The following is a 27,171-nucleotide window of genomic DNA, read 5'->3' as shown; positions in this document are numbered from 1 at the left end:
GGAGAGGAGGAGCGGGGCTGCGTTTGGGCAGGTAAACGGGTCCTGAGGCGGCCGCAGTTTCTCCCTGATCCAGGAAGGCCACTGGCCGTGACTTACACTGTGAGCCCAGAAAAGGCCACTGTAAGGGGACTGTTGATACCGGAATTGGGTTGGAAGCGTGGACTTGGGACGGTGTGCGGCGGGCGGGCAGGGCGGCGCGCGGCGGGCGGGGCGGTGGGCGGGCGGTGTGCGGTGGGTGGGCAGAGGGAAGGCGCTTGAAGAGTGTGAGGAGGACGGGTTCTTTTTTGCAAAAAGGAGGCGACTTGGTTGGCGTTTGGAGTTCAGCTCTGGTTCAGGCACTTGGTGTCTTGTGGTGACAGGGGGCTGGGGGCTGGGGGCTTGGCCTGGCAGGCTCTCCCTGGAGAAGGTTCCAGTCTCCAGCCCTGAGCCCTGTGCCTTTTGTCTTTGTTTTTCCCCAGACAGAGCCACCATGGGGACGACCGCCCCCGGGCCCGTCCACCTGCTGGAGCTGTGTGACCAGAAGCTCATGGAGTTTGTGTGCAACGTGGACAATAAGCACTTGGTGTGGCTCGAGGAGATCGAGGAGGAGGCCAAGCGCATGTTCACCAGGTGAGGGCCGGGCAGGCAGGAGGAGGCGCCAGGGGCTCCTGGCTGCTACAGCTTCGGGGACATCGCCGCCTGTTGCCTGACTGGACAGGCAAGACAGACAGGCTGCCAGGGGTCCCTCCCGGGGGCCCAGTGTGCTGCGGCCTGAGCTAGCGCAATGGGAAGAGGGAGGAGAGGTGTGGCTGGGCCTCAGGATGGCGCTGCACACGCTCCCCCGGCCACCTTGCTCCCCTGCTGTCCCTGGGGGAAGGAGGCCAGTGGTCCCAGGCAGCTACAAATGTCACTCTTCTACCAGAGAATTCAGCAAAGAGCCCGAGCTGATGCCCAAAACGCCTTCTCAGAAGAACCGACGGAAAAAGAAACGGATTTCATATGTTCAGGATGAAAACAGAGACCCCATCCGGAAAAGGTAGGAGGGGCTGGGGGCGGGGGGCTCGGCTGGGCAGTCGGAGTCTGGAGGCGTGGTGCCCACAGGCGGGTTTGATTCCCACGCGCGGCCTGGGAGCAGAGGCCTGCAGGGGTGGTGATGTGCGCCCTGTGGCCATGCTGAGGGGTGAGCTATCACAGGGAAACAGCATCACCCAAAACCGCGGAGACCGGGGCGTGTGTGTCTGCGTGTGTTGGGGTCGGGGTGTCTGATCCGGGCCTTGGAGGATGGGAAGCGTTTCCAGAGGTGGGAAAAGACAGAATCTTGGGCGAGAGCCACCAGTTGTGGCCACGGGGCCTGTGCTCAGCCCCGTGCTCTGCTCGTGGTGATGCCCATGGAAATGGCCGTGGGCTGCAGACGACCGGCAGAGGAGGCTGGGTCTTGGGGCAGGAGGTCCTGGGCACATACCCCAGCTCTGCCCCGTAGGAAGCTCTCTGTCCCGTTGTTAATTCCCACCTCTCTGAGCCTCAGTTTCCTCAAATCTAAAGTGAGAATGGCCCTGCCTCTCAGCGCCGTGGATTAAGTGATAACATGAGCAGAGCCTGCGGCAGGGTGCTGTGCGGTGTGAGCTCAGTCGGCGAGAGGTCTCTGACTGTAACCTTCCCAGAGTGCGGGGAGCCCCGGCCTGTCCCCCGTCCCAGGCTGGGAGACGGAGGCTCAGAGAGGGCGGCCCAGCGTCTCCTGGCAACAGGCAGAGCCTGGGCCAGAACCTGTCGTCTGCCTCCCAGCCCTTCACCTCTATTCGCCCCGAGCTGGCGGCCGCGGGGAGACTGGTGCCCCCGCTCGAACTTGGGTGCCTCCTGCCCTGCTGGGCCCTCTCAGCCTCTGCTCTGCTGGCTTCGGCAGGTTGTCCCGCAGGAAGTCTGCGATCAGCGAGGACAAGGTGGAGCTGCTGGTGGCCGGGGAGAACGGCGCCGTCATGCGGCGGGTGACTCGGGCGGCGGCTGCGGCTGCGGCGGCGGCCATCATGGCTTCTGCTTCGCCCATCCCCGAGTCTCCCACCCCGCTGACCAGGAAGCCCAAGATCGTGCCCAGGGTGGAGATCGGCGTCAGCGAGCGCCACAGAGCGGAGCAGCACGTCAGCCGGCGCGTTTCCGCCCGGGCTCCGTCCCCGGCTCCGTCAGATGCGGAATCTACACCCAAGAAGTCAGAGGCCGGGAGACTGGAGTCGGTCGCCGTGAGCTCTCTGATGGCTACACCCCAGGACCCCAAGGGCCGAGGGGTCAACGCGGGCCGGTCGGCCTCCAAGCTCAGGATTGCACGGACCTCCCCGGGCCTGCAGGACGTACCCGGCTCTCCAGCCTCCCCGTGGCAGGAGCGGGTGCTGGCGCCCATCCTGCCGGATAACTTGTCCACCCCCAAGGGGGCCCTTGTGGACCGGCGGTCGGTGCGGCGCAGCCTGATCGCCCCGTCCTCCCCGGGTCCCCAGAACTCTCTGGCCCAGAAGTACTCCCTGGTGGACAAACCCAGGAGCACCGTCCGCAGGTCAAACAGACTTGCCCAGAATGCCACCAAAGAGCCCGCGGCCTCTGCCCGCATCATCTGTGAGTCGGGGCTCAGCAGTGGGTGGGGTGCAGTGGGGTCCTGGGCGCCCAGCTTGGCTCTGGGGGACCCATCTAATCATCCAGCGAGGAGCTGTCTGTCCAGAGAACTGTGGGGATGTCATGTCTCCTACCTGCCCGCCACAAACCAGGGGTGTGGTTGTGGATCTGGGTTTTACTGTTGTTACATTGTGATTTAGGTGCACAGAGCCGCACTTCGCTGGTGTTCACTGTGTTGGACAGGCAGATCTCGGCCAAGCCTCTGGTTTGACAGATGAGGAAACTGAGCCGGGGAGGCGGACCGCCCGCCCTGTAGTTAATGTACCGGGGCCAGCGGGTCCTGCTCTCCGGCCGGGGCCAGCTTCACCACGTCTGTGGGCTGTTCTGTGAGGGAAGCGGCTGAGTCTGAAGACACTGAGGTGAAGGGTGTGAATAGTCACGCAGCCGACTCGCCCTCGGGGGACAGCGAGCTGGGTTTGAGGCCAGTTCGTCCCTTCACCTCCCCTGCGACCCTGGCAGGTTCCAGGAGCCTCCGCACCTGTCGGCTGGGGGGATAACGGCATCTGCTGAAAGGGCCGGGGTTCCCTTCGTTAACCCCGCGGGCGCCTAGAACAGTGTTTGCCCGTTTTATCCTCATTGGCTCCCAGCTCAGAGGGCACAGTCCCCGTGGGAGCCTCGCAGGAGGACGGGCAGCTCTGAGGCAGGCTGGCTGCATGGAGGAAGGGGCCTGCCAGGTGGAGCAAATGTGGGGAAAGGTATCCCTGGCAGAGGGACCAGCTCGGAGGCGGACCCTGAGGGAGGGAGACCAGGAGGAGGCTGCTACGGGTCCAGCAGAGGACGGAGAGGGAGTTGGATTGATGGAGAGGACGGCCAGGTTTTAAATTTATGTGGATTAAAATTATAGTCGACACCTACCTGGCACTTTAAGATTTATAAAACTCAAGGTTGTCTCATTTGGTCCCCCCAGTAGCTGTTAGCCTGCTAGTATTTTCCCATTTCACAGAGGAGGAAACTGAGGTTTAATGAGGCCACTGAGTCTATCAACTGGCCAGCAGCCACTTGGGGAGGAGGCCTCCTGGAGAGCCCAGGGTGGGGGTGAGGCAGGCCGGTGCGGGCATCCGGAGAAGGGCTTGCTCTGGGTACGGGGCTCGGATACTAAGCCTGGGGCGCATGCAGGTGTGTGGTCTGACCCACTGTCTGTGTGTGGATCTTCAGAAGGGCCCAGTTGGGACCTGCCTTGGAGGTTTCCTCAGGCCTGACTCTGATCCTGGCAGGAGGCCCCAGGGCCAGTGGAGCCTGGAGCTCCAGGGAGCGGGCAGGAGAGACTCCAGAACAGTGGTTCTCAACCTTGGCTGCACATTAGAATCACTTGGGAATCTTTTTAAAATCCTGATTTCCGGGCCTCATCCTCCGGAAATTCTGTTTCTTTGTTATGGGGTGAGGCCACAACATTACTAACAAAGAAACAGAATTTCCGGAGGGTGAGGCCCAGAAATCAGGATTTTAAAAAGATTCCCAGGTGATTCTAATGAGCAGCCAAGGTTGAGAACCACTGGTCTAGAACCTGTTCTGCTTTTGGATCTGAATCCAGGCCCCAGCGCTTTAGCCGTTCCTATCGCCCCTCCCCCTTGGCCCTGTCATTTGCTTTGCATTTGTGGCAAGAAGAGGGTCACGGTCCGAGGGCTGGTGCTCTAACCACTGAGCCATCAGCCAGGTGGCAGTTGGCTGGTTTCTGAGGTCAGCTTTTGTTCCTTTGTTTTCCCCTCAGGTCACAGTTACCTGGAGAGACTCCTAAATGTTGAGGTGCCCCAAAAAGTCAGGTGAGTTCAGTTCCAGGTCTGGGAGGACACACTGGGGCCAGGTTGTCCTGGTGCGCTTAGGATTGGAAGCATTTCCGATGCCCGGCCCTTTCCTCCTGGGCACTGCCCACTGCTGCAGCCCTGGCCCTGCCCCAGTCTGACCAGGAAGTGAGGGGCACAGGGTCAGGTCTTCTCACATTGCCGGTCAGTATCACTTGTCAGCACTGGCCTGGCCTCAGCCCCTCCAGCCTCATCCTGGTTGTCAGATCCCAAGGCCTGTGGACGAGCCAGTGCAGCCAGGAGGAGCCACCTGCCAGTCGGGGCGGGGAGAAGGGGCTGGGCTGCTCCCTGCTCCGGGATCGCACCCAGCGCTGCTTTGGACTGGCGCTCCCGGCCTGGGGGCTGCATCCTGCTGGCGCTAACACTAGGCCCACACCTTGCTTTGCAGCAGGGGCCAGTGCCTGGGATGGGACAGGGTGACGGCAGAGCTGCTGGCTTTGCTGGCCCCGTGGTGAGCGGAGAGCAGGCCTCAAAAGAGACGTGGCTGCCCAGGCCCAAGGGGCTGAGGGGGAGCGGGGAGGCGGCTCCCATCCTGAGCCAAGGCCCCGATGGGGGTGGGGGAGGCACATTCAGAGCTGACATCCCTCAGGCAGCAGGCGCTCCAGAGCCCTGCTCCGGCTGCTGTCCTCCCGTCCTGCCGGGGCTGTGGGTTTGCGGCCCAGACCAGGGTCTCTGACATGCAGCCCTCCCGGGTCTCTCCCCGGGGGTTGGAGGTGGAGCGCCTGTGGGCGATTTGGGCTGGTGGGTCTCACAGTGTCTCCTGCTCTGCTTTCAGCCCCGAGGAGGACCCCAGCGAGGAGGCGGAGCCTGTGGTGGAGGCTGAGCCAGAGGTGAGGCGAGGCGGGCAGGCCAGGGAGGGGAGGGCTCGAGGGCCTTGGGGCGTGTGCTCTGTGCTGTGAGTCCCTAAAGTCCTATTATTTTTTTTCATCTTCACCTGACTATATTTTTCCCATTGGTTTTCTTTTTTAAGGGTGGAAGGGGAAGGCGGGAAGAGAGAGAGAGCTATCCATATGAGAGAGACACATCGATTGGCTGCCTCCCACATGCACCCTGAATGAGGCTGGGGATTGAACCTGCAACCCAGGATGTGCCCTCGACTGGGAATCAAACCCATGACGCTTCGGTGCGCAGGACAATGGTCTATCTGCTGAGCCACGCTGGACAGGGCTAGAGTCTTATTTAAAATTTTTATTTATTTATTTTAAATGTATTCATTTTTTTGTTAATCTTCACCCAAGGATATTTTTCCATTGATTTTTAGAGAGAGTGGGAGAGACACACAGAGAGAAACGTGGCTCTGAGAGACATACCATGATTGGTTGCCTCCCGCATGCACCCCGACCAGGGGCGGGGATCTAGCCTGCAACCGAGGTACCTGCCTTTGACCGGATCAAAACCGATCCCTTCAGTTCGCAGGCTGACGCTCAGTCCACCAAGCCAAACCGACTAGGGCTTACTTGGAATTTTAGGGGACGTTGATTAAAGCTGGGGACAGTGAAACAAGGAAGGGCTGGGACAACAGGAGAGGGACTGGGGGGGAAATGAGCCCAGGCTGGGCTGCGCTGGCTCACTAAGAAGTCAGAGAAAAGGGGGCAGGTTCAGGGGGTTTGCCCGGGATACACTGCCGCTGCCCTGGTTGCAAGCCTCGTGCATACACCCCTAAAGTCTCGGTTCTTCCCTCAGGTCCCCAAGATTGTCACAAGCACGCCCGGCTCGCAGCCTGCGGCCGGTGGCCAGGACACGCCCTCCGTGGGGCAGCGAGGTGAGTCTTCCTGACCTGCCGTGTGCGCATACCCAGCGCCAGGCGGGCCTGGGCCTCGGCCTGCCTTGCTCTCGGGGAGAGGGAAGCCCATTTTCTGGGCCGATGCTGAAGGTAAATGAGACCCATCCCCCGCCTTTTGGCTGGAGCTGCTGCCAAGTGTCCTGTGAGTGGCCATGGCTGGTTGGTGCAGGAAACCGGGGGCAGGGCCTGAATTGGGGCGAGGCCTGGAACTCCACTCCGGGGGCAGTGGTCTTGTTCTGTGCTGGGCCTTGTTTTGTCCTTGGCACTGGCTCACTTCCCACCTTTGTGGGTCCCTGTCTACAGGGAACAGGAGTGCCCTAGGCTCTGCCATAGGTGCCTGGGGTCCAGCTCCTGTCTCCCTGGTGGGGAGAGAGAGTGCTGTAGTTGTGGGGTCTTGAACTCGGCTTCCCCAGTGACCCCGGCCAGGTCAGGACGATGGCCATGCCGGCCCCACAGCTCCCAGGGGCTGCAAGGACCCTTTGGAATGCAGGGAGCGGGAGAGCTCCGCGCTTTGTCCTGGCTGTGAAACAACATGTACCCGTCCCCTCCGTGTGGACGCTCATGGGAGCCCCGCCCTTCTGTCACGTGGGCTCCAGCTGAGGGCCAGGAGGAGGGGATTGGGAAGCTGTCAGTGGCCTGGGAGAGCCTGCACCTTCCACAGGCTTCTGCTGCTGCAGGCCCCCCCCAGCTCAGCCCTGGTTTGTCCTGCAGTTCTCACAGGCCCGGCTGGGGGTGAGCGGTCCATGGGCCGGGGATGCTGGGCTGGCTCTGGGTGTCCACAGATCTGCCCAGGCCCGTCGGCGCTAAGGCTGATGCTTCTGCCCCAGGCCACCGTGGGGTCTGCCACGGCTGTGCATGTGGGCCCCTTCCCGACCCGCCATGCTGTCCCTGCTCCCTCACTGAAATTGCTGTCTTCACAGAGGCCAAGACCCACCAAACAGATGGCCCCACGGAGCCACCGCAGAGTGTCAGGTTTGTATCGGGGAAGGGGTGTGGGCCACTGTTCCGAGGGGCCCAGAGCACATGAACCTCGAGTCTTGTTGGGGAGGATGGGCGCGTGGTCAGGGGCTGGTGCTCTGACCCGATGAAGGAGGCAGCTTGATGCTGGGGGAGCCTGGCCTGGGAGGGAGTGTCCAGATCCTAGACCCCATCCTTCTGTGTCCTCCTGGCCGTGTGACCTTGGACTGGCCACTTCCCTTTCTCTGCCTGGGCAGTGGAGGGGCGGTCAGGGAGACCCCACCTCTGCCGCCTAGAGTCCAATGGGCTGGTCCCGGTTTGCTTCATGGGGCGAACTTTGATGGGGTGTAGCTAGGGCTCTGGAGGGGGTGCCCGGGTCAGCCCCGTGATGCTGCTGCCTCCGCGCCTGCAGGAGGAAGCGCAGCTACAAGCAGGCTGTGAGTGAGCTGGACGAGGAGCAGCAGCTGGACGAGGAGGAGCTGCAGCCCCCCCGGAGCAAGACCCCTTCCCCGCCCTGTCCGGCCAGCAAGGTGAGTGGGCGTCGGCCCGCCTTCGGGGCCTGGGCCGCCCTGAGTCCTGACGCTGACCCGTCCGCAGGTGGTGCGGCCTCCCCGGACCTTCCTGCACACCGTGCAGAGGAACCAGATGCTCATGACCCCGACGTCCGCCTCCCGCTGCAGCGTCATGAAATCCTTCATTAAGCGCAACACTCCCCTGCGCATGGACCCGAAGGTGAGGGAGCCCGTGCCCCGAGCTGAGCTCTGCCAGCGGCGCTGCATGGCCGCAGGCTCCTGGCTGGGCCCGAGGCTCCTGTCTGGCCCCGAGGCTGCTGGGAGCAGGGCGTCTGCGCCCAGGCAGGTGTGACCTGGCACTGGCCCACGGCCGGCTCAGGCCTCTTTGGCCATGAGCTGCCTTGACATCTGGGATTGTCCTGAACTCTTGGGTTCTCTGCTGTGGCCGAGAGGCTTGGCCATCTCAGTGTGACCCCTGGGCTGGGAAGTAGCGGAATTGGCCTAGCAGGCCCCCGCCCTGCCCCCCATTCCACACCCCAGTGCCTGGAGGGTTAAGGTGAGGGACACGCTGGTGGGATGCGGGCTGGGTGAGATGAGAGGGTGCGGCCCGAGCAGACGCCCTGGCATAGCCAGGAGCCTGGCCAGCTTCCAGGACGTCCCCTGGCCGGCATTAACTCGGCTTTTCCCTGTCTCCTCTCCTCCACAGTGCAGCTTCGTTGTAAGTAAAACCTCTTCCTGTCCTTAACCTCGCTCCGCCCAGCGCTTGCTGCTTTAGCCAGCCTTGCACACTGACCGCGCGCAGAGGCACTGACACGCGAAGCGGGAGCTGTAAGGGCGGTGGGCGGTGAACCCGGGGCGCTGGGGCCCTGCTGGGCGCGGCCGTTCTGGTCAGGCCTCCTCCCCGCCTCTGCCTCTGCCTCTGCCTCTGCCTGCTGCCAGGAGGAGGCGTGTCAGGGCCTCCCCGAGGCAGAGGAAGCACAGGGTGTGTGACCTGCAGCTGCCACAGGCCACAGCGTGAAGTTCCCCACAGCCACCTCCCTCCCTCCCGCCCAGCCCTGGGCTTCCTCTCGGGGTCTGAGCTGAGGTTTATTGGGCCACACACCTGAGCTACCACCTGAGGGGAGGGTGGAGCAATGGGTGCTGGAAGGCCAGGCAGGTGACTGAGGGGGGCTGTCAGCAGTGGTCTCTGGAGAGGAGGCCACAGAAGCTGGTCTCTTCTCAGACACCTCAGGGCTGGGCCCAGCCGGGAGCTGGGAGCACAGAGCTGGGATCTGCTGGCCGAATCCTGGCTCCCCGGGGCTCCACCTTGCACAGCGGCAGCTGCTTCATTGCCAAGTTCCCACCGACCCGAGGGCCTCGCAGCTGGCCGTGGGCTTGGCAGATGAAGGGCTTCCAAGCAGGTGGACAGGTGGGCCCTGAACTGGCCTCTCCTGTGAGGAGGCTGCTCTCTGGGTGGCCATGGTGAGGGCTTACCTTCCAATATGCCAGCGAGCGGGCTGGGAGCCCTTCGTGCCTGCTTCTCTGCCAGGCCCCTGCTGGGCACCGAGGCCCAGAGCTGGGGACCAGACTCGGACTGTTGACCCCACAGGGACCTGTGCCCCATCCAGACTGCGTGGGGCCCTGCAGGCTCACGGGATGGCCGAGCGGTCTGGGAAACAGCCTTTTCCTGCTTTGGGGAGCCCAGGCCCCTGCCCAGGGCATCTGGTGGGGGGAGGACAGTCCTCAGGAGACAGGGTCCTCGCTAGGTCACAGGGCCTTGGCTGGTTCCTAATCTCTGCGCGTCAGTGTCCTTGGCCCCGCACAGAGATCGGGGGACCAGAAAGTCGTGTCCAGCAGCAGCACAGGGCTTGGCGTGCAGGGTGACTGCCTGTTGAAGCTCTGGAGGCAGGACAGGAACAGTCCAGCCCCCTGTCGGGCGGGCAGCCGGAAGCACCTTCTATGATACGAACAGCTGTCTGTGAAACTCCCAGTGCGACTCCGAGTCCTCTGGCCTGTGCTGGGGATGGTAGCTCGGCTTTTGGGGCAAACCCTGTTTTGCTGAAGGCGGGCGCCTGTACACAGGCTCTCGGGGCAGGAAGAGGCGGCGGCACCCGCTTTCGCTTCCCAGGTGCTTTCCCACAGAGAGCAGGCGGTGCGATGGCGCGAGGACCAGCCTCCTGCTGGTCTGTGGGTCTGGCCATTGGAGAGAGAGCCAGCCAAAGGCCACCTAATCCCCCCGGGGGCCCCCCAAACCCGCGACCTCCTCCAGGGCCTTCCCGCACCCACTCCGCCTCCATGGCTCATTTTTTCTTTTTCTCCGTCTTCAAGAAAAAAGATTTTTTTATGTTAAAAATGTACAGTGAAGTTTCTGTTGAAAATTATACGCCAAAACCTATGTTTGTAAAGGTCCACGTGAGCATCTTTAGTTTTAATGTGTCTGTTGTGATGTTGACTCTTTCATTTTACACTATTGCACTGGTTGCTCTAGGCGTTACATGCTTTCACAGTCTCTTTATTTTTTTATTTTTAAATATATTTTTATTTCAGAGAGGAAGGGAAAGGGAGAGATAGAAATATCAATGATGAGAGAGAATTGGCTGTGTCTTACATGCCCCCCCACTGGGGATTGAGCCCACAACCCAGGCATTTACCCTTGACCAGAATCGATCCCAGGACCCTTCAGTCCATAGGCCGATGCTCTACCCACTGAGCACACCTGCTAGGACTTTCCCAGTCACTTCGATCTCGGTTCAGCTGCAATTAGAAACCTCATCTCCCGCTGTGTGCATTCTCTTCCACGCCACAGCCGCATACATCAGTGCCCTGCCAGGCTGTCACCAGTCCTGCTGCCACTGTCACATTGTCAAGAACTTGAGGGAAAACGGTCCATCGTATCTAACCAGAGACTTACCATCCTTACTGCTCTTCAGTTCTATGTCTCACTCTTCCTTCGTATTCCTTTCTGTCGGGAGGACTTTCTTTAGTAATTCTTTGAGAGGGAGTCTGCTGGCAACGAGTTCTCCAGGGTTTTTTGTTTTTTTTTGTGTTCTTTTTTTAATCCTCACCTGATGACATTTTTCCATTGATTTTTTTAGAGGGAGTGTAGGAGAGGGAAAGACAGAGAAATATCAATGTGAGAGAAACACGTCGATTGGTTGCCCCTCCCTGCACGTGCCCCATCCAGGGCCTGGGCTGTGGAAGAGCCTGCAACCTAAGTATGTGCCCTTGACCGGAATTGAACCCGGGACCCTTTGGTCCACAGGCTGACGCTCTATCCACTGAGCCAAACTGGCGAGGGCTGTCTAGTTTCTTCATTTCTGAAGGATATTGGCACTGAATGCAGATAGAGTTCTTAGTGACCAGTTCTTTGCTTTCAGCACTTTACCCACGTGGTGCCACTTCCTCTGGCAGCCATCGTTTCTGCTGAGAAGTCTTCAGTCATTCAGGTCGTTGCCCCACCTCAGCCCCATCCCTAAGTCATGTGCCTGTTTGTGGCTGTTTTTGAGAATTTCTCCCTTTGGGTTAAGTTATCAGCTGTGTGATTATGATGTGGCGAGACACGGCTTTCCTTGGATTTATCCTACTTGGGTTTCGATGACCTCCGTGAATCTGTAAATTTATGCCTTTTACCCAATTTGGAGTGTTTCCAAGCCATTATTTCCCCACACTTTCCCCTGCATTGCACTCTTCCTGTTGTGAATGACGATGGCACAGCGATGGACCTTTGGTGCCATCTCAGGGTTGCCTCAGGCTTATTAATTTTTCTTCCATGTTTTCTCTGTGTTCAGAGTGGATGCATGTTATTAATTTGTCTGCATGTTTTACTGATGTCTGTCCTCTCCATCTGCCCTGGACCCACCCGCTGCCTTTAGTGCGGGGATTGTACTGTTAGTTCTAAAATGCCCATCTTGCTCTTCCGCGGATCTCCTGCTGGCCGAGAGGACTCCTTTCCCAGCTGTCTTGAGGATGCTGTGACCACTTGTTAAAGCGCACACACAGTGTGCAAAGCACCGTCACAGATCCCCAGTCCCGTTCTTCCTTCTCCTTTCCAATGCACTTGAACATTGGTATCCTCAGAGCGTACATCCAATTCGAACCTATTTTTTGTGCTGCCCACAGTTTGGCAGGGCTAAGTCGAGGGCCTTAGGTGTCCTGAGCAGAAAGACGGAAGGGAGGCCTCTGCCTGAGTGGCAGTGGAGGGTGTTTGGGGGTGACTCTGCCCTCAGAAGCAGTCTGATGCTGCTGCCCATGTGGCTGGAGGCTGTGGGCTGGGGGGTTGTCCTGGGCCGTCCTCCTCACACCCCCTCCCACCCAGGAGAAGGAGCGGCAGCGCCTGGAGCAGCTGCGGCGGAAGGAGGAGGCAGAGCAGCTCCGCAGGCAGAAGGTGGAGGAGGCCAAGCGGCAGCGGCTGGAGGAGGTGAAGCTGTAAGTGGCCCAGGTCCCGGCCCAGGTCCCGGCCCTGGGCGGCCCAGGCCGTGCTGGGCTCCCCCTGACGGCCCTGTGCTCACAGGAAGCGGGAGGAGCGCCTGCGCAAGGTGCTGCAGGCCCGGGAGCGGGCGGAGCAGATGAAGGAGGAGAAGAAGAAGCAGATTGAGCAGAAGCTGGCTCACCTGGATGAGAAGGCCGAGAAGGTGCGGGCCCTGGGCCGGTGGGCGGCCAGGTTTCAGCGGCTGTTCCCTGCTGGGGCCCAAGGGTTAGGACTGGACCCTCATAAGTTAGGGCTTGACGCCCGGGGCGCCTCTCCTCTGCGTCCAGGGCCTGGAGTTGGTTCTGCGCCCCCCGAGGGCGGGAGGTGTAAGCAGCAGCCCTTGGCGAGTGGGTGGCTGGTGCTCTGGGCAGGGCTGGAGGGACCAGTGGGTTTGCAGGGGCCTCGGGTGCCTGTCACAGTTCTGGGACCCGCTCTAGGGTTGAGTGAAGAGGGCTGCTCTCACGGGCACGTGTGGGTGGGCTCTGCAGGCCAAGGAGGAGCGATTGGCGGAGGAGAAGGCCAAGAAAAAGGCAGCGGCCAAGAAGATGGAGGAGATGGAGGCGCGCAGGAAGCAGGAGGAGGAGGCGCGGAGGCTCAGGAGGCTGCAGCAGGTGCGATGCAGGGGGCGGGCGTGGGCATCCAGGAGGAGGGGCGGCAGATGGGCGCTGCCTGAGCCCCTGAGGGCTGCTGGGCACACCCCACTTGGTTGGCTTAATTCTGGTGGCGCTTGTGGCTTCCAGCTCTGAGGAGGATTAACAAACACGTTGGGATAGACATGGACGCTAAGCCAGACTCCCGGTCTCGGCTCTGCGCCTTGCTAGCCGCGTGGCCCGCACAGGCCACGGGCCTCTCGGTGCTTTGGGTCCTCAGGTGGCGGTGGGATCTACTCGGTAGGGCTGCTGTGAGGGTGGGATGTTCACCTCTACACGTGGGGACCTACTTCTTCCGTGGAGCTGTCGATCTTACGACCCTGGGGCACACGAGTCCGTCGGGTTGTGACACTCACGGCTAAGTTTGCTGAGTGTGTGCTCCGTGCCAGGCACTGTTCTAGGAACGTGAGGTGTAGGTATTCCTGCTTTTGTCCCCATTTGATCGATGAGGAAACCAAGGCCAGAGGGCTGAAAAGGTAGCCCAGTGTCCCAGCGAGTGCGTCCGGCTCCCGTCTGTGCCTTAACCACCAAACCTGCCACAGAGGCCGTTGTGCAAAATGCCTTTCCGGCTGGTGGCGGTGACTCTGTGATGCCTGGCGTGGGGCCAGCCTGGCTCAGCCCCTGACCGTCTCTGATGCCTGCAGCCCAGGCCTGGCCTGAGCCCCTGACCTTGTTCTGCGTTCTCAGGAGGAGGAAGAGCGGCGACACCAAGAGCTGCTGCAAAAGAAGAAGGAGGAGGAGGAGGAGCAGGAGCGGCTGCGGAAGGCGGCCGAGGCCAAGAGGCTGGCGGAGCAGCGGGAGCAGGAGCGGCGGAGGGAGCAGGAGCGGCTCCAGGCCGAGAGGTGAGGGAGCCGGAGGGCCGGGCTCGGCTCGGGGGGCAGCCCCTGGGGGCCCAGGTGTGTGTGTGTGCGTGTGTGTGCGTGTGTGTGTGTGTGTGTGTGTGTATGGATGAGAGCCCGAGCGGCCCCCTGGCGCCGCTCCCCCTTCCCTTGGGCTTGGCAAAAGCGGGTCACGCTTCCCTTGGCTCCGCGCCCAGAGGTGGTGGTGGCTCTGGGTGGGGAAGGTGTGGGACTCTCCTGTCCTGCCTCCAGCCGGTGTGCTGCCCCCTTGGTTCATTTTGTCCTCAGCTGACAGGGTGGGGGTGTGTGTGTGCATTTGAGCAGGAGTTCTTTGAGGTGCACTGCAGACCCCACTAAACGTGCCTCCTCTGTGGTGATGAGAACTCAGTCCCCCCTCCCGCCCCCCTCATTTCCGACTGCCCCCCTTGGTATCCATGCGCGGGCAGGACCCGCAGCCAGTCCTGAGAGCGGAGTGGGGAGTGGAAGCCGGGGCCTGAGCCGCAGGGGCCTGCTCTCTGCTTGAGTTTCTAAGTTACTGATTTTATATGGAAAGAAACGTTGGTTTGCTCCACTTATTTATGCCTTCCTTGGCTGATTCTTTTCATTTTTTTAGTTTCTGATTTCAGAGAGGAAGGGAGAGGGGGAGAGAGAGAAACATGATGAGAATCATTGATCGGCTGCCTCCAGCATGCTCCCTACTAGGGATCAAGCCTGCAACCCAGGCACGTGCCCCTTGACCAGAACCGAACCCTTCAGTCCGCAGGCCGATGCTATCCACTGAGCCAAACTGGCTAGGGCCATTGGTTGGTTCTTGTGTGTGCCCTGACCCAGGATCGAACCCGCAACCTTGGTGTAGCGAGACGACGCTCTAACCACTTGAGTGACCCGGCCAGGGCTCCCTGTGCCTCTTGATTGACGCTCCTTGTGGCAGAGTCGGAGACGGGTCTGGGTGGGACAAAGGGTGGGGTGACAGTTGATGTGGCTTTAGGATGGCATGTGTGCCACCCAATGCCAGGGTCTTCATGGGGGTGACAGGTGAGGGTCATAATGGTTGGCAGCGGAGGTGGGTGCTGCGCGCCACACTCCACACGTGTTTCTTGTCGAAGCCTCGCGTGAAGGCCTGTGGCATAGGAACCAGCAGGTCCCCTCCCAGCACGGGGCAGGCGCAGAGGGTTAAAGGCCTCGCTAAGCCACAGCTGTAAGTGGAGGTGGCGCCAAAGCCCAGTAACGGCCCAGCCCCGCTTCACGCCAGGCTTGGAGCCCAAGGCCCCCTGTGGGCCGGGACCTTCCGAGGTAGCTCAGGTTTTCTCACCTGATTCTGGAGGGAAGGTGTCAGGATCCCCGCTGTGCAGCAGGCAAGACTGCAGCTCAGACCTAAATCAGCTGCAAGCGGGGCCAGGTTTGGTGACTCCGAAGCCGCGTGCTCCCTGCCCCCTGGTCCTGCGCTTTCCAGTCCTCGGGGCACAGGCGCGGCGGTGGGCTCTTGGCTGCTGTGCCCGTCCTGCCATTCCGCCTTCTACGCCAGCGCATGGGCCCGGCTTCCCTGGCAGGGATGGGAACCGAGCCAGGGCTCAGCTTCTGCCCTGACAGGCCCGTGCTTGGTCCTCAGGGAGCGGCAGGAGAGGGAGAGGCTGCAGAGGGAGCTGGAGGAGAAGAAGAAAAAGGTACAGGCAGCCGGGGGTGGGGATGAGGTGGGGGGGGGGCTCGCTCGGGTCTGTGCTGAGCTTTGGGCGGGGAGCCCTGACATGGGGGCTCCGGGGCGGGAACTGCCTTGCTTGGCCGTGTGGGGTGGGCCTGGGGTCGGGCAGAGCACATGCACTCGGCCCCTGACCCCCGGCCGGCTGCTGGTCCCAGGAAGAGCAGCAGCGTCTGCAGGAGGAGCAGGAGAAGAAAGCCAGGGAGGCTGCCGCGGCCAGCAAAGGCCTGAACACGACCGTGGACGTGCAGGTGAGGCTGGGCCCGGGCAGCGAGGAGCCCAGGTTCTGATTCTTCTCCTCCCGGAGCTGGGGGCGTGGTCGGACCTCAGGACCCTAAGAAAGGGAGCCGCGGGGGCCAGTAGTTCTCACTGTTCTGGATACGCGTGTTCTTTCTTAATCTTCAAATATAATTTGTTTTTTTAAGAAGAGAAACTTAAACTTTATAAGAGAGTAGAAAGTAAAGGAACCTTGGGTGAAAGTGCTGTTTTCACACGTGTAAACATTATGGACAGTTCTGAGCGGACACGACTGTGCCCCTGTCCTAGTCCCGGCTGCGGAGACCGGGTGGCTGAAGCGAGCATTTCCTGAGACGGGACCGCCAAGGCCAAGGCGCCCGCAGTCCGTGTCTGCGGGGAGCTTCGTGGTTCACAGACAGCTCTTCCCGCTGTGCCCTGGGCGGGGGGGGGGGGGGGGGGGCGGGGGGACAGAGCTCTGGAGTCTGTTTGAGGGCACTGATCCATTCCGAGGGCTCCACCCGCATCACCTGAGCACCCCCCGAAGGCCCCCCTCCTGATCCCATCGTGTGGAGGGAGGGGGTTTAACAGATTTGGGGGGACACAAGTACAGTAGGTCCTCGGGTGACGTCGGAGATCTGTTCCTACGGCGACGTAACGCGATTTTCACTGTAAGTGGGAACCCACCTCCATAAGCACCTACGTCCCTCACATGGAGCACAGACACAGCTGTAACGAAGGGAAACAGTGAAACAATTTAAAAGAAAGATAACAATTCCTGGCCTTTACTTGTGGTGAATAAATAATAAGAAGCATAAAGCACATGTGTACATAGGTCGAAATGACGGAACTTTTTTTTTTATAAATAAGTGGGAGGTGGCGACGTAACCACGGAAGGACGAACCCGAGGGCTGCCTGTATTCACTCCAGTGCATGCCACTGGCAGCTTGATATTTCTTCCTCCAGTTTTTAGATTATGTTGTATACCTCTGTCGGCACTTGTACGTCTCTCCTTTTTGACTGTGCCAGCTGCTGGTACCGGCGCCTGCCGACAGGCACTTAGGTGACTTCCAGTTGGGCGCTCTGCAAGCAGCATGTAATGAGGGAGGGTTTCAGCGCAGCACAGGAAGTGTCAGGCCACGGGGTTCCCAGGGGTCCCCAGGCGCTGTGCAGAGACATGCGGACCTGGGGGGACGTCCGCAACTTCCACATGAAACAGGAGGAGGCCGGGTGTGTATGGGTGTGACTTTACTTGGCCCTGAGCCTTTTGATTTCTCCTGTGACAGGAGGGGAGGTGGCCGGGCCCCAGCCCCTCCGTGAGGGAGGGGCAGGAGTGGGGGAGGGGCGCTGACGCCCTCTTTTACTTTTCCAGTCTCCAGCTTGTACCTCCTATCAAATGACGCCACAGGGGCACAGGGCTCCCCCCAAGATCAACCCGGACAACTACGGGATGGACCTGAATAGCGATGACTCCACCGATGATGAGTCGCATCCCCGGAAGCCCATCCCCTCCTGGGCCAGAGGTGAGCAGGGCCCGGAGCTCTGGGTCCTGGTCCTCACTGTGCCTTCGGGCCCTGGAGGGAGTGGCTTGGCCGGTGCGGTGTTGGGAGGCTGTGGTGCCTGCACCCGCCTGGGACGCGTTCAGGGAAGAGTGGGGCCCTGTCCCGTGGGCTCACCCTTGGAGCAGATGCTGATGCCTGTGTTCTCACCAAGCACATGCACGTGGGGCTGGCCGTGGGCACCTGGTGCTGGGTGTTCCGGCTCTCGGCCCTCCTCGCAGGCCTGCCCCTCCTTGCGGGCGATGAGACTTGGGCCTAAGTAAGCAGCGTGGGGTGAATAGAGCCCCGAGAGGTGATGGGGCTTAGTAGCGCCCTGAGCTCCGGTGGGAGATCCCGCCGGGGAGGCAGGGAAGCCCATGGGGGGCGGGCGGGGGGGTGGGCACTGGAGCAGGATTTTACCTTGCGGTTCACGGGCCCCAGCGCTTAAACAGGATGTAGGTGAGTGTGACTGCGGCCTGGGCCGGGTGTGCAGCCTGCGGCAGTGGAGCGGGCGTGCATACAGTGGTGCTCATGTATAGTGGTGCTCGTGCATACAGTGGTGCTCATGCATACAGTGGTGCTCGTGCATACAGTGGTGCTCGGCAGAGAGCAGGACTGGGCCGGCAGCTGCAGCAGGCAGCTTGCTCTTGGGACTGCCGCCTCACTTCAGCCCCACAGTAGCCAGGCTCCCTAACGGCCAGCATCGGTCACTTGGGAGGTGTCAGCAGGGGTCCTTGTGGCCAGGGAGCCAGGGGACTAGCAAAGCCGCCTGACTAGTTGACCTTCGTCAGCTTAAACTCCTTTTTCTCATCTGTGAAGTGGGCATGATAATAGCACCAGCTGAGAAGGGTTATTGAGGAAGAAGTTAGCACACTGAAGGCCTGGTGCCGAGCAAGCGGGCACACCTTCCCCCTGGTCCTCCCTGATGGCCCCCTCTGTCTGCACCCCCACCTCGGGGCCCGAGCGGCTGGCTGCCGAGATAAATGGCTGCGCACAGGAGTCAAGGGCGGGCGGCATCATAGGCTTAAGTTCTGAGCTTGGCTCGAAACCCTGGCTCTGCCAGTTACTAGCCGGGCGCCTTTGGGCCCAGCTCACCACTGTCACACGGGGAGAATGAAGGATGGGCTCCAGGTGTGGGGGGTGACGAGAGCCCGGCCCCTGTGAGCGCCTGAGGACAGCGTGCAGACGCGGCTGCCGGACGATGGCAGGAGAGGGTGATGGTGTTTGGTGGGGGTGGGAGGAGCAGGGCTCCGAGGAGCTGGCCGGGCAGCAGGTGGGGCCTGCTGGCGTGGAGAGGCTGACGGGGCTCCGGGGGGGGGCAGGGGGATCCCCAAGGCAGTGACCCGGCTCTGTGTCCCCTGCAGGTGCCCAGCTCAGCCAGGCCATCCTCCACCAGTACTACCACCCCCCGAACCTGCTGGAGCTCTTTGGCACCATTCGCCAGCTGGACCTGGAGGACATCTTCAAGAAGAGCAAGCCTCGCTATCACAAGCGCACCAGCTCCGCCGTCTGGAACTCGCCGCCCCTGCCGGGCCCCCGGGTCCCCAGCAGCCTGACCTACAGCCTGAAGAAGTTCTGAGGCAGCCCCTCTGTCTGTCTGTCCTGTCTCCGTTGGTCTGTGCCCTCCTGCCTTGTGTTCTGTCCCTGAGGGTGGTCTGTCTGTTCTATCCATGTTCTGGTGGCCCCGGCTGTGTGGAGGCTGCACGTGGTGTGCGTCTGGGGATGTCCCGGGCAGCCCACGTGGCCCGCCGGCGGCGTTCTGTAAATAGGTTGCAATAATTTAGCCTGGACTCGAACAGGTAGATTAATAAAGTTCATTCCTTTAAGCCTGCTGTGGGTTTTGTGAAGACAGGGGCCTCGGCTGACCCTGGCCCCTGGCCCTGCCGCCGTGTGTCATGGGCCACCAGAAGGGCTGGGGCGGGGGCCAGGCTTTGTGCCTTGTCCTTGTGCTTCAAGGTCACGGTCCCGCCCCCAGAGATGAGATGCGGTGGGTGCTTGTGCTGCCTTCCCTGGGCGGCCTGAGAAACACTGCTGCTCCCAGGATGGGCAGGTGCAGATCCTTCCTGTGCTTCTGGGGCGCTCCCTGTTTGTAAGGGGGATGCTACTCCCTGGGAGAGGCCTGGGGTTGAGCTCCGCCCCTTAAGGCAGTCCCTCAGCCCCTCGCTGCGTGGATGGTGACGGGTTGAGCTTCATAGGAGCAGAAAGGGATGAGGAGAAAGATGGCTCTTCAAACTACCTCTGGCCCGTGCTTGCCAGCAGCTGAGATGTTTTCCAACAAAACCAGGAAGCTGCTAATGAATGCGTAGTGCTTGTGGGAGCCGGCCCTGGTCCTGCCCAGACCTGCCAGCTGAGTTCTAGATGTGTGAGGACGCCCCTTGTCCGCTGCCGCTCCAGCCCCCGGTGGGTCAGGGGCCAGGTCAAGCCGCAGCCAGTCCTGTGCAGTCTGATTGGAACCCACCCAATGGAAAGGCCCGTTGTCCCCACTGCTCTGCCGGGGGCAGAGTGAAGGAGCCGCCACAGGCCTGATGGCCCGCAAAGCTGCAAGTACTACGATGACCCTTTACAGAAAACGCGTGCTGACTCCCTTAGAGCTCAGCCCAGGCTGCATTCAGGAGTGCTTTTAACCATGCTTTTCCATGGTTGCTGAAATCTAGGGACCCCACCCATGCCCACGCAAACATTTTACACGTCCTTCAAATTCGGTGCACAGTTCAAATTGATTCCATATATTCCCTGACTAGAAACTTGTGTTGAGTCAAAGGGTGAGTCACCATGTCAAAATCTTACTTCCTCTGAGCGTGTTTCTATCGTGTTTTAGAAAAGGTAGTTGCAGTTGTTCTGCATCCTCGTCGGCACTTGGTGTTGGCAGGATTTCTCATTTTAGCCACTTTAATAGATGTGTAGTGAAAGCTCACTGTGGTTTTCATTTTCGTTTTCCTAACGGAATGATGGTGAACACCTTTTCACGTGCTTACTTACCATCTGTGTATCTTTGAAGACGTTTCCAAATCTTTTGTTCATTTTTTGTTTTTAAATTTGTTTTGCCTTTTTAATTATTTTTGTTCTTTTCTAACTTTTTTTTCTTTTTTGTTCATTTTTGCATTGGGTAGTTTTCTTACTGTTGTGCGTAGGACTGTGCACAATCAATCAGCCATTTTAATATAGGTTGTCACATGTGTTATGGGTACAAATTGGTTGCCAGCTACGTGATTGCAGTATTTTCTCCTGGTCTGCAGCTTGTCTCTTCACTTAGCGGGTTTTCACAGAGCAACAGTTTTTATTTGGGTGAAATCCAGTTTATCCAATTGTTTTCCTACATGGATTATGCTTTTTGTGGCATGTCTGAGAAATCTTTGTCCGGCCTCAGTTCTCGATTTTCTTCTAAATGTTCTATAGTTTAACATTAAATTTACATTTATGATCTATTTCGAGTTAATTTTTTCAAAGTGTGAGGTTTATGGTTTTTGTTTGGGGACACGTGAATGGATGTCCACTTGTTCCAGGACCCTTTGTTGGAAAGACTATTCTTTTTGCACTGAATTTCTTTTGTATCTTTGTCAAGAATCAATCAGCCATTTTAATATAGGTTTATTTCTAGACTTTGTATTCTCTTTCATTGGTCTATGAGTCTCTCCTTTTGCCAATAGTACATGGTCAAGATTACTGTAGCTTTTTGTGTCTTAAAAACCTGGTAGTGTGCCCTAATGGGTTGGCTCAGTGGATAGAGTGTTGGCCTGTGGACTGAAGGGTCCTGGGTTCAATTCTGGTCAACGGCATGTACCTTGGTTGTGGGCTCGATCCCTAGTAGGGGGCGTGCAGGAGGCAGCTAATTGATGTTTCTCATCGATGTTTCTAACTATCTTTCTCCCTTCCTCTATGTAAAATCAATAAAATATATTAAAAAAAAATCTGGTGGTGTGATTCCTACTTTATTCTTACAAAATTATTTTGGCTTTTCCTCCTATGTAAGTTTTGCCTTCCTTTGTAAATTTCAGAATCAGCTATACAAAAGCCCTGCTGGGATTTTCACTGGAATTGCATTAAGTCTATAGGATAAGTTTGGGGAGAGTTCAAATATTTATGATGGTGAATCTTCTAAACTATGAACATGACATATCTCCACTTATTTCCATTTTTTGTTTGTTTTTTTCACCAGCGTTGTGTAGTTTCAGCATACAGATTCTGTACAAGTTTTATTGGATTTAGAGCTAAGTATTTATTTTTCTTGGAGCTATTGTAAATGGTGGTGTATTCCTAATTTTGGTTTCTACTTGTTCATCACTGGTATATGGACCATAACAGTTAAATTATGTGTGTTAACCTTGTATCTTAGGATGCAATGAAAGCTGTACTTAGAGGGAAAATTATAGCACTAGATCAGTGATGGCAAACCTATGACACGCGTGTCAGAGGTGACACGGGAACTCATTTTTTTGGTTGATTTTTCTTTGTTAAATGGCATTTAAATATATAAAATAAATATCAAAAATATAAGTCTTTGTTTTACTATGGTTGCAAAGATCAAAAAATTTCTCTATGTGACACAGCACCAGAGTTAAGTTAGGGTTTTTCAAAATGCTGACATGCCAAGCTCAAAAGGTTCACCATTACTGCACTAGATGCTATGTTAGGGGGAAAAAAGTCTCATATCAGGGACCCCAGCTTCCACTTAAGAAAAAGAAGAGCAAATAAAACTATAAGCAGGAGGAGAGAAATAATAAAAGTAGAGCAGAAATCAATGACACTGGAAAAAAGTAATAGAAAAAATTTAAACCAAAAACTGGTTCTTTGAGAAGCTCAAAAACAAATCATACACCTGTCTACACTGAACAGGATAAAGAGAAAGAAATGACCAATGTCAAGAATGATGGAGGTAAAACCACTACAGATTCTACAAATATTAGGAACAACGATGGCAATACATTTTAAATGTAGATGAAATGAGCACAAATGCCTTGGAAGATACAAAATATCATAGTTCACTCAGGAAGAAACAAAAAACTTAAATAGCCCTATTTATGAAATTGAATTTGTAGTTTAAAATTTCACAAAGAATACTCTAGGCCAAATCATTTTAGTGGTAAATGTTACCATTTATTCAAGGAAGAAATGATACCAATTCTACAGCACCTCTCCCAGGAAATTGAAGAGGAAAGAATACTTTCCACTCCATCTATGAGGCCAACCAACATTGTTGGGATCCCTAAACCAGACAAAGATATTGTAAGGAAAACCAGACAGTTATTCATGAACATCATCATAACAATTTTAAACAAATTTCTAGCAAGTCAACTCCATTAAAAGGGATAATACATCTTAAATAAGTTTATCTTCATAAGATAGATTGAACATTTGAAAGTCAACTAGTACAATTTACCATATCAATACATGAGGAAAACTACGTGATTAATAGATGCTGAAGGTGGGTTTGACAGTTCACTAATTTATGATAAAAGCTCTATGCAAATTATAATTAAAGGGAATTTCCTTGGTTTGATAAAGCTCATTTAAAAAAACCCTCTACCAAACATCATGGTGAGTGGATGCATTCCTCCTAGCAAGCTGAGTGCAAGGATGTCCAGTGCGATTGCTTCTGAACATTTTGTAGGAGGTTCCAGCCAGTGCAGTGGAGCAAAAAGGAAAGGGACCATAAATGAAAAATCGCTTCTCAGCCTTTTGTCTAAGATCAAAAGTAAAACTATTTTCAGAGATGACTTTTAGAAAATCTGAGAGTGTCTACCAAAGGGTTAAGTGAGTTTAGCATGGTTGCAGGATATAAGATAAATATACAAAAGTTAATTATCTTTCTATATTCTTGAACAATCAGAAATTGAAATTAAGAAAGTGCAATGCTATATAATAAAAGAAACATACATTAACTGTCCCTCCGCTACGCTCACCAGCCAATCAGAGTGAGTATGCAAATTAACCTCATCGCCTCTGTGGAGACTGACAACAGGTAGGAGGCAGCTCCCAGCATGGCCGGCTTGGCCGTTGCTACGGCGACCTGGGAGCAGGCAAATGCTGCCTGCAGGCAGCACCCAGCATGGCCTGCTTGGCAGTCACTGCGGTGTGGAGCAGGCAGGCCTTGCAGAGAGCAGAGAACCACGGGGAGCCGGCCTAAGCCATCAATAGGACATCCCCTGAGGGTTCTCAGATTGGAGAGGGTGCAGGTCAGGCTGAGGGACACCCCCCACCCCTTGTGTACGAATTTCATGCACTGGGCCCCTAGTTTACAATAATGTCTAAAATTATCAACATCTTAGGAATAAACTTAATAAAAAATGCGAAAGACCTGTAGAGTAAAACTTATAAAATATAGCTGAGAGAAATTCATGAAGACCTACATGGGATACACATAGTGTTCATGGATAGGAAACAATATTGTTAACATGTCAGTTCCTCCAAATTGGTTAATGGATTTAGTGCAATGCAATCTCAACCAAAGTCCAAATAGGCTTGTTTTATTTTGGGAAATTTATGAAAAATCTGGTTTCAAAATTTATATTTAACTGCAAAGGACCTACAATAGCCAAAACAATTTTGAAAAAGAAGAACAAATTTGGAGGGGCAGTACTACATAACTTCAAAACATATCACAAAGCTACAGTAGTCAGGACAGTATGGCATTGATGAAAAGATGAACACATAGATGTAAGGATCCGTAGAGTCCAGAAACAGAACTATGTCCATTTGGTCACTTGGCTTTTCACAAAGGTGGGTAAGCTCCAGTGCGGGAAGGACACGTTTCAACAGATTGTGTTGGAACAACTGGACATATTAAAACACCTCCAGCCCCACCAGTATATCAGATTTAACTCATGATGTACCATAGGACTAAATGTAAAATCTAAAAATATAAACCTCCTAGAAGAAAGGACAAAATCGTAGTGTCTTTATGTTTGGCACGGATTTCTTATACATGGCAAAAAAATATGACTATAAAAGAAAAAGAATGATCAAAATGTAAAACTTTTGCTCTTAAAAGTCACTGTTATACATCATTTCCCCCACCCTCTCCCTCCCATTAGTGCTACGGTGCAAATAACTGACCACATTCCAGGAATCGAGTTGGTAATGATCACCACCTGGTCAGAGTGAAGGCGAAAGAAACAGGTTCAGCCAGGGGTGGGGAACGTCCGGCCTACAGACTATATAAGACCCCAGAAATCATTTGGTTGCCCTGCCAAGGCATTAGGGGTGAATTATTGAAATGTTTGATCAAAGTTAGCAGGCTAATTTTAAAGTTTATAATTCTGTATGGCCCATGAGTGATGTTCTAAGCATCCAAATGGCCCTTGGCAGAAGGAAAGGTTCCCCACCCCTAATCTAGGCTCTCTTGGCGTCCACAGGACCCATCCATGTGTGCCAAGCCCACCCCTAACTGTAGCCCACCCCCTCGCCTCCCTGCCACTGCCTGTCAGGCCCCCGCCTGTTACCTGCCTCACGAGGCTTTCCCTGTCTCACTCAGGTCGCCTGAGGCACAGCTGCTTCATGGCTTCCTCTAGGTCAGTGGTTCTCAACCTTGGCTGCACAATAGAATCACCTGGGAATCCTTTTAAAATCCTGATTTCTGGGCCTCATCTCCGGAAATTCTTTCTTTGTTATGGGGTGGGGCCACAATATTAGTAACAAAAAAACAGAATTTCTGGAGGATGAGGTCCAGAAATCAGGATTTTAAAAAGATTCCCAGGTGATTCTAATGTGCAGCCAAGGCTGAGAACCACTGCTCTAGGTTGTGGACAGCTTCGTCTGCTGAGCAGCAGTGGATGCCGGGTAAACTCTGCTTGGGCAGGAGCCATGGTATCTGCTCCCTCTGGGCTTCCATGATACCAACGTCCCTCCAGAAGGTCTAGGAGAGAGAAGAGCAGGCATGAGAAGGGAACCCAGCCCTGACCTCTAAAGGTTTGCCAACGACCCAGACACCAGGTGACTGTCTTGTCGAGCGGCTTGGGACTCCATTGTGAAGCTCCCTTGGGCACCTGTAGAGGCGGAGAGGCCGATGCTGCAGCCAGCGGAGCCGCAGGGGCCAGGCCCAGCGCAGCTGCTCCGTGAGGAAACGTGGGGCTGAAAAGCGTGGCGGCACCTGCTGCAGAGGAAGCAGGTCTGTTCTAAGACACGGTCAAGAGCAAACGCCAAAGGGTGTAGAATCCACGTATCTTCAAGGAGCCGCCAGTACGAGATGGCTAATCAGGTGTCAGGGCTGATCTCCCTACACTTTTAACTCATCACACGTGTGACTCTGTAAACCCGCCCAGTGGACACCGCCACTGTTACCGCTGCCTTCGAAGTGGCTTTTCTCGCCTCCCGCTGTTTGGCTTCTCAACATCCTGCGCCTCGTCTTCCTGGGGCCTGGAGGTGCCCGAAGGGGAAAGGTGCCGAGTGGCGCCCCCGTCTCTGTCGCTGCCCTTTGCCTAGAATCTTGACCCTCAAGTCCATGCCGCCTTGGGGCGCACCGACTCCGTCAGGCAGCTCACTTCCCATTTCCTGTAGATGCTCGGCTTGTTCTTGGGGGACGTGTGGGTCTCACACAAGCTGTACCGTCATGGGCAGAAGTGGGAGTTTGTGGGGCTTTTTACTGGGTGGGGGATGGCTCATAACTTTGGCATTTGCTCATGGATTATTAATTCAACTATTTATGATCCCATTCGTCTCACTTATGTCCTTTGTGGGTTCTAATTTCCCAGATGTCGGACCTCTCACATGGATCGCGGGGTGAGGAGTGGCCAGTCAGGTCCCCAGGGGGATTGGCACCCAGCAGGGAGCAGCCTGAGTTTCCTTAGACTGAGCGCAACTGTGAGTCCTGCCCACCAGGGGGCGCCGTTTCATGCAGAACCTGGGCTCTCCCTGAACACGTGCAGTCTACCGCCCGCCACTAGGCGGCGCCTGTAGGCTTCCTCTCTGGATGCAAGGGCCAGAGTGACTCCAAATGGCAGTTTCACTTGGATTTGGACTCCTTCCAAACGACGGGCCAGCTCTTCTCTCCTTTATTTTTAATTCTGACCTTAGGATATTATTTCATTGATTTTTAGAGAGAGTGGAGGAGAGAGGAAAGACAGAGAGAAACATCGATGTGAGAGAAACACATCCATTGGTTGCCTCCTGCAGGAGCCCCAACCAGGTCCCGGGCCAGGGAGAAGCCTGCAACCAAGGTGCATGACCTTGACCAGAACTGAACCCAGAACCCTTCGGTCCCGAGGCTGATGCTCTATCTGGCCAAGCCAGCTCTTCTCTTCTTGACAAAACAGGCCTTTCCATAGCCCTGCCCAGCGGACTTAATGGCCGTCTCTTCCGATGTCACACCCACAGAGCAGCAGACGAGAAACTGGGCCACCGGGGGCCCCGGAAGCTTGAGACACAAATGCCGCTGAGCCGGGGAAGTGTGAGCGTGGAGGGCACAGGGCCTGGAGGGGCAGCAGGTGACCAGCCTGGTGGTGTGGAAGGACAGGAGGAGGCCGTGGAGGAGGAGCTGGGAGGGAGGAAGGTGACTCAGAAGTACCTTCTTGGAGAGGAAGGTCAGGGTTTGCATGGACGGCTCCTGTCAGGGGATCATCTGACCGAGACCCGGGGCGGGGTCTTGTACAGATGCGATCGTTTAATTCCTGTTATTTTCTTGTAAAGACAGAATCGCCTCCAGGTGCTGACACTCAGACAAGTTAACGGCCTCTCTCCAGCCGACTCAGTCCACATGAGCCCCAGGTGGAAGGGGGATCCGCACCCCAAATCCTGATGTTGCTGAGCGTCCCCCTGCCCCCTCCCTGCGGCCCCGGGAAGGCATCAGGGCCCCTCAGTGGTGGCTGCAGAGACAGGTTCCACACTGGACCCGGGGAGCCGGGCTCGCTTCCCCCTTAAGCAACACGGAAACGACCTCCCTGCTATCAAGGCCTCTCCTCTCTGTCACTACCATCCAGTGTCGGAGACCAAGGCTGTCAGGACAGAAACAATGTCCAAAGGAGAGTTAGCGGGAGTGATGTTTCCTTAGAAACACCCCATAAACGCACTTCCATGGGCCGCCACAGTTCAAAGCCCGGACCCCATGGGAATCCACATCACCTGGGCTGTGTCCACAGCACACACTGGAC

General features: G+C 56.5%; 1 protein-coding gene across 1 annotated transcript; it reads left to right on the top strand.

The window, feature by feature from the left end:
- Positions 1-469: 469 nt before the first annotated feature.
- On the top strand, positions 470-18,913 carry INCENP (inner centromere protein; the record flags this gene model as incomplete). The annotated part of the gene is made up of 17 exons (XM_081099622.1): positions 470-609; positions 902-1,015; positions 1,880-2,577; positions 4,343-4,394; positions 5,209-5,263; positions 6,117-6,195; positions 7,137-7,188; positions 7,586-7,703; positions 7,771-7,905; positions 11,980-12,089; positions 12,175-12,295; positions 12,621-12,743; positions 13,470-13,624; positions 15,231-15,285; positions 15,476-15,568; positions 16,924-17,074; positions 18,454-18,913. 17 exons carry the CDS (start codon positions 470-472, stop codon positions 18,666-18,668), a joined length of 2,466 nt encoding a protein of 821 aa, XP_080955748.1. The 3' UTR covers positions 18,669-18,913.
- Between the last annotated feature and the right edge of the window lie 8,258 nt (positions 18,914-27,171).

The sequence above is a fragment of the Myotis nattereri genome (genome assembly GCF_964212035.1).
Source record: "Myotis nattereri genome assembly, chromosome: 9".
In the NCBI taxonomy this organism is placed as follows: domain Eukaryota; kingdom Metazoa; phylum Chordata; class Mammalia; order Chiroptera; family Vespertilionidae; genus Myotis; species Myotis nattereri.
The sequence above is the reverse complement of the archived record's forward strand: the minus strand, read 5'-3'. Positions and strand labels throughout refer to the sequence as shown.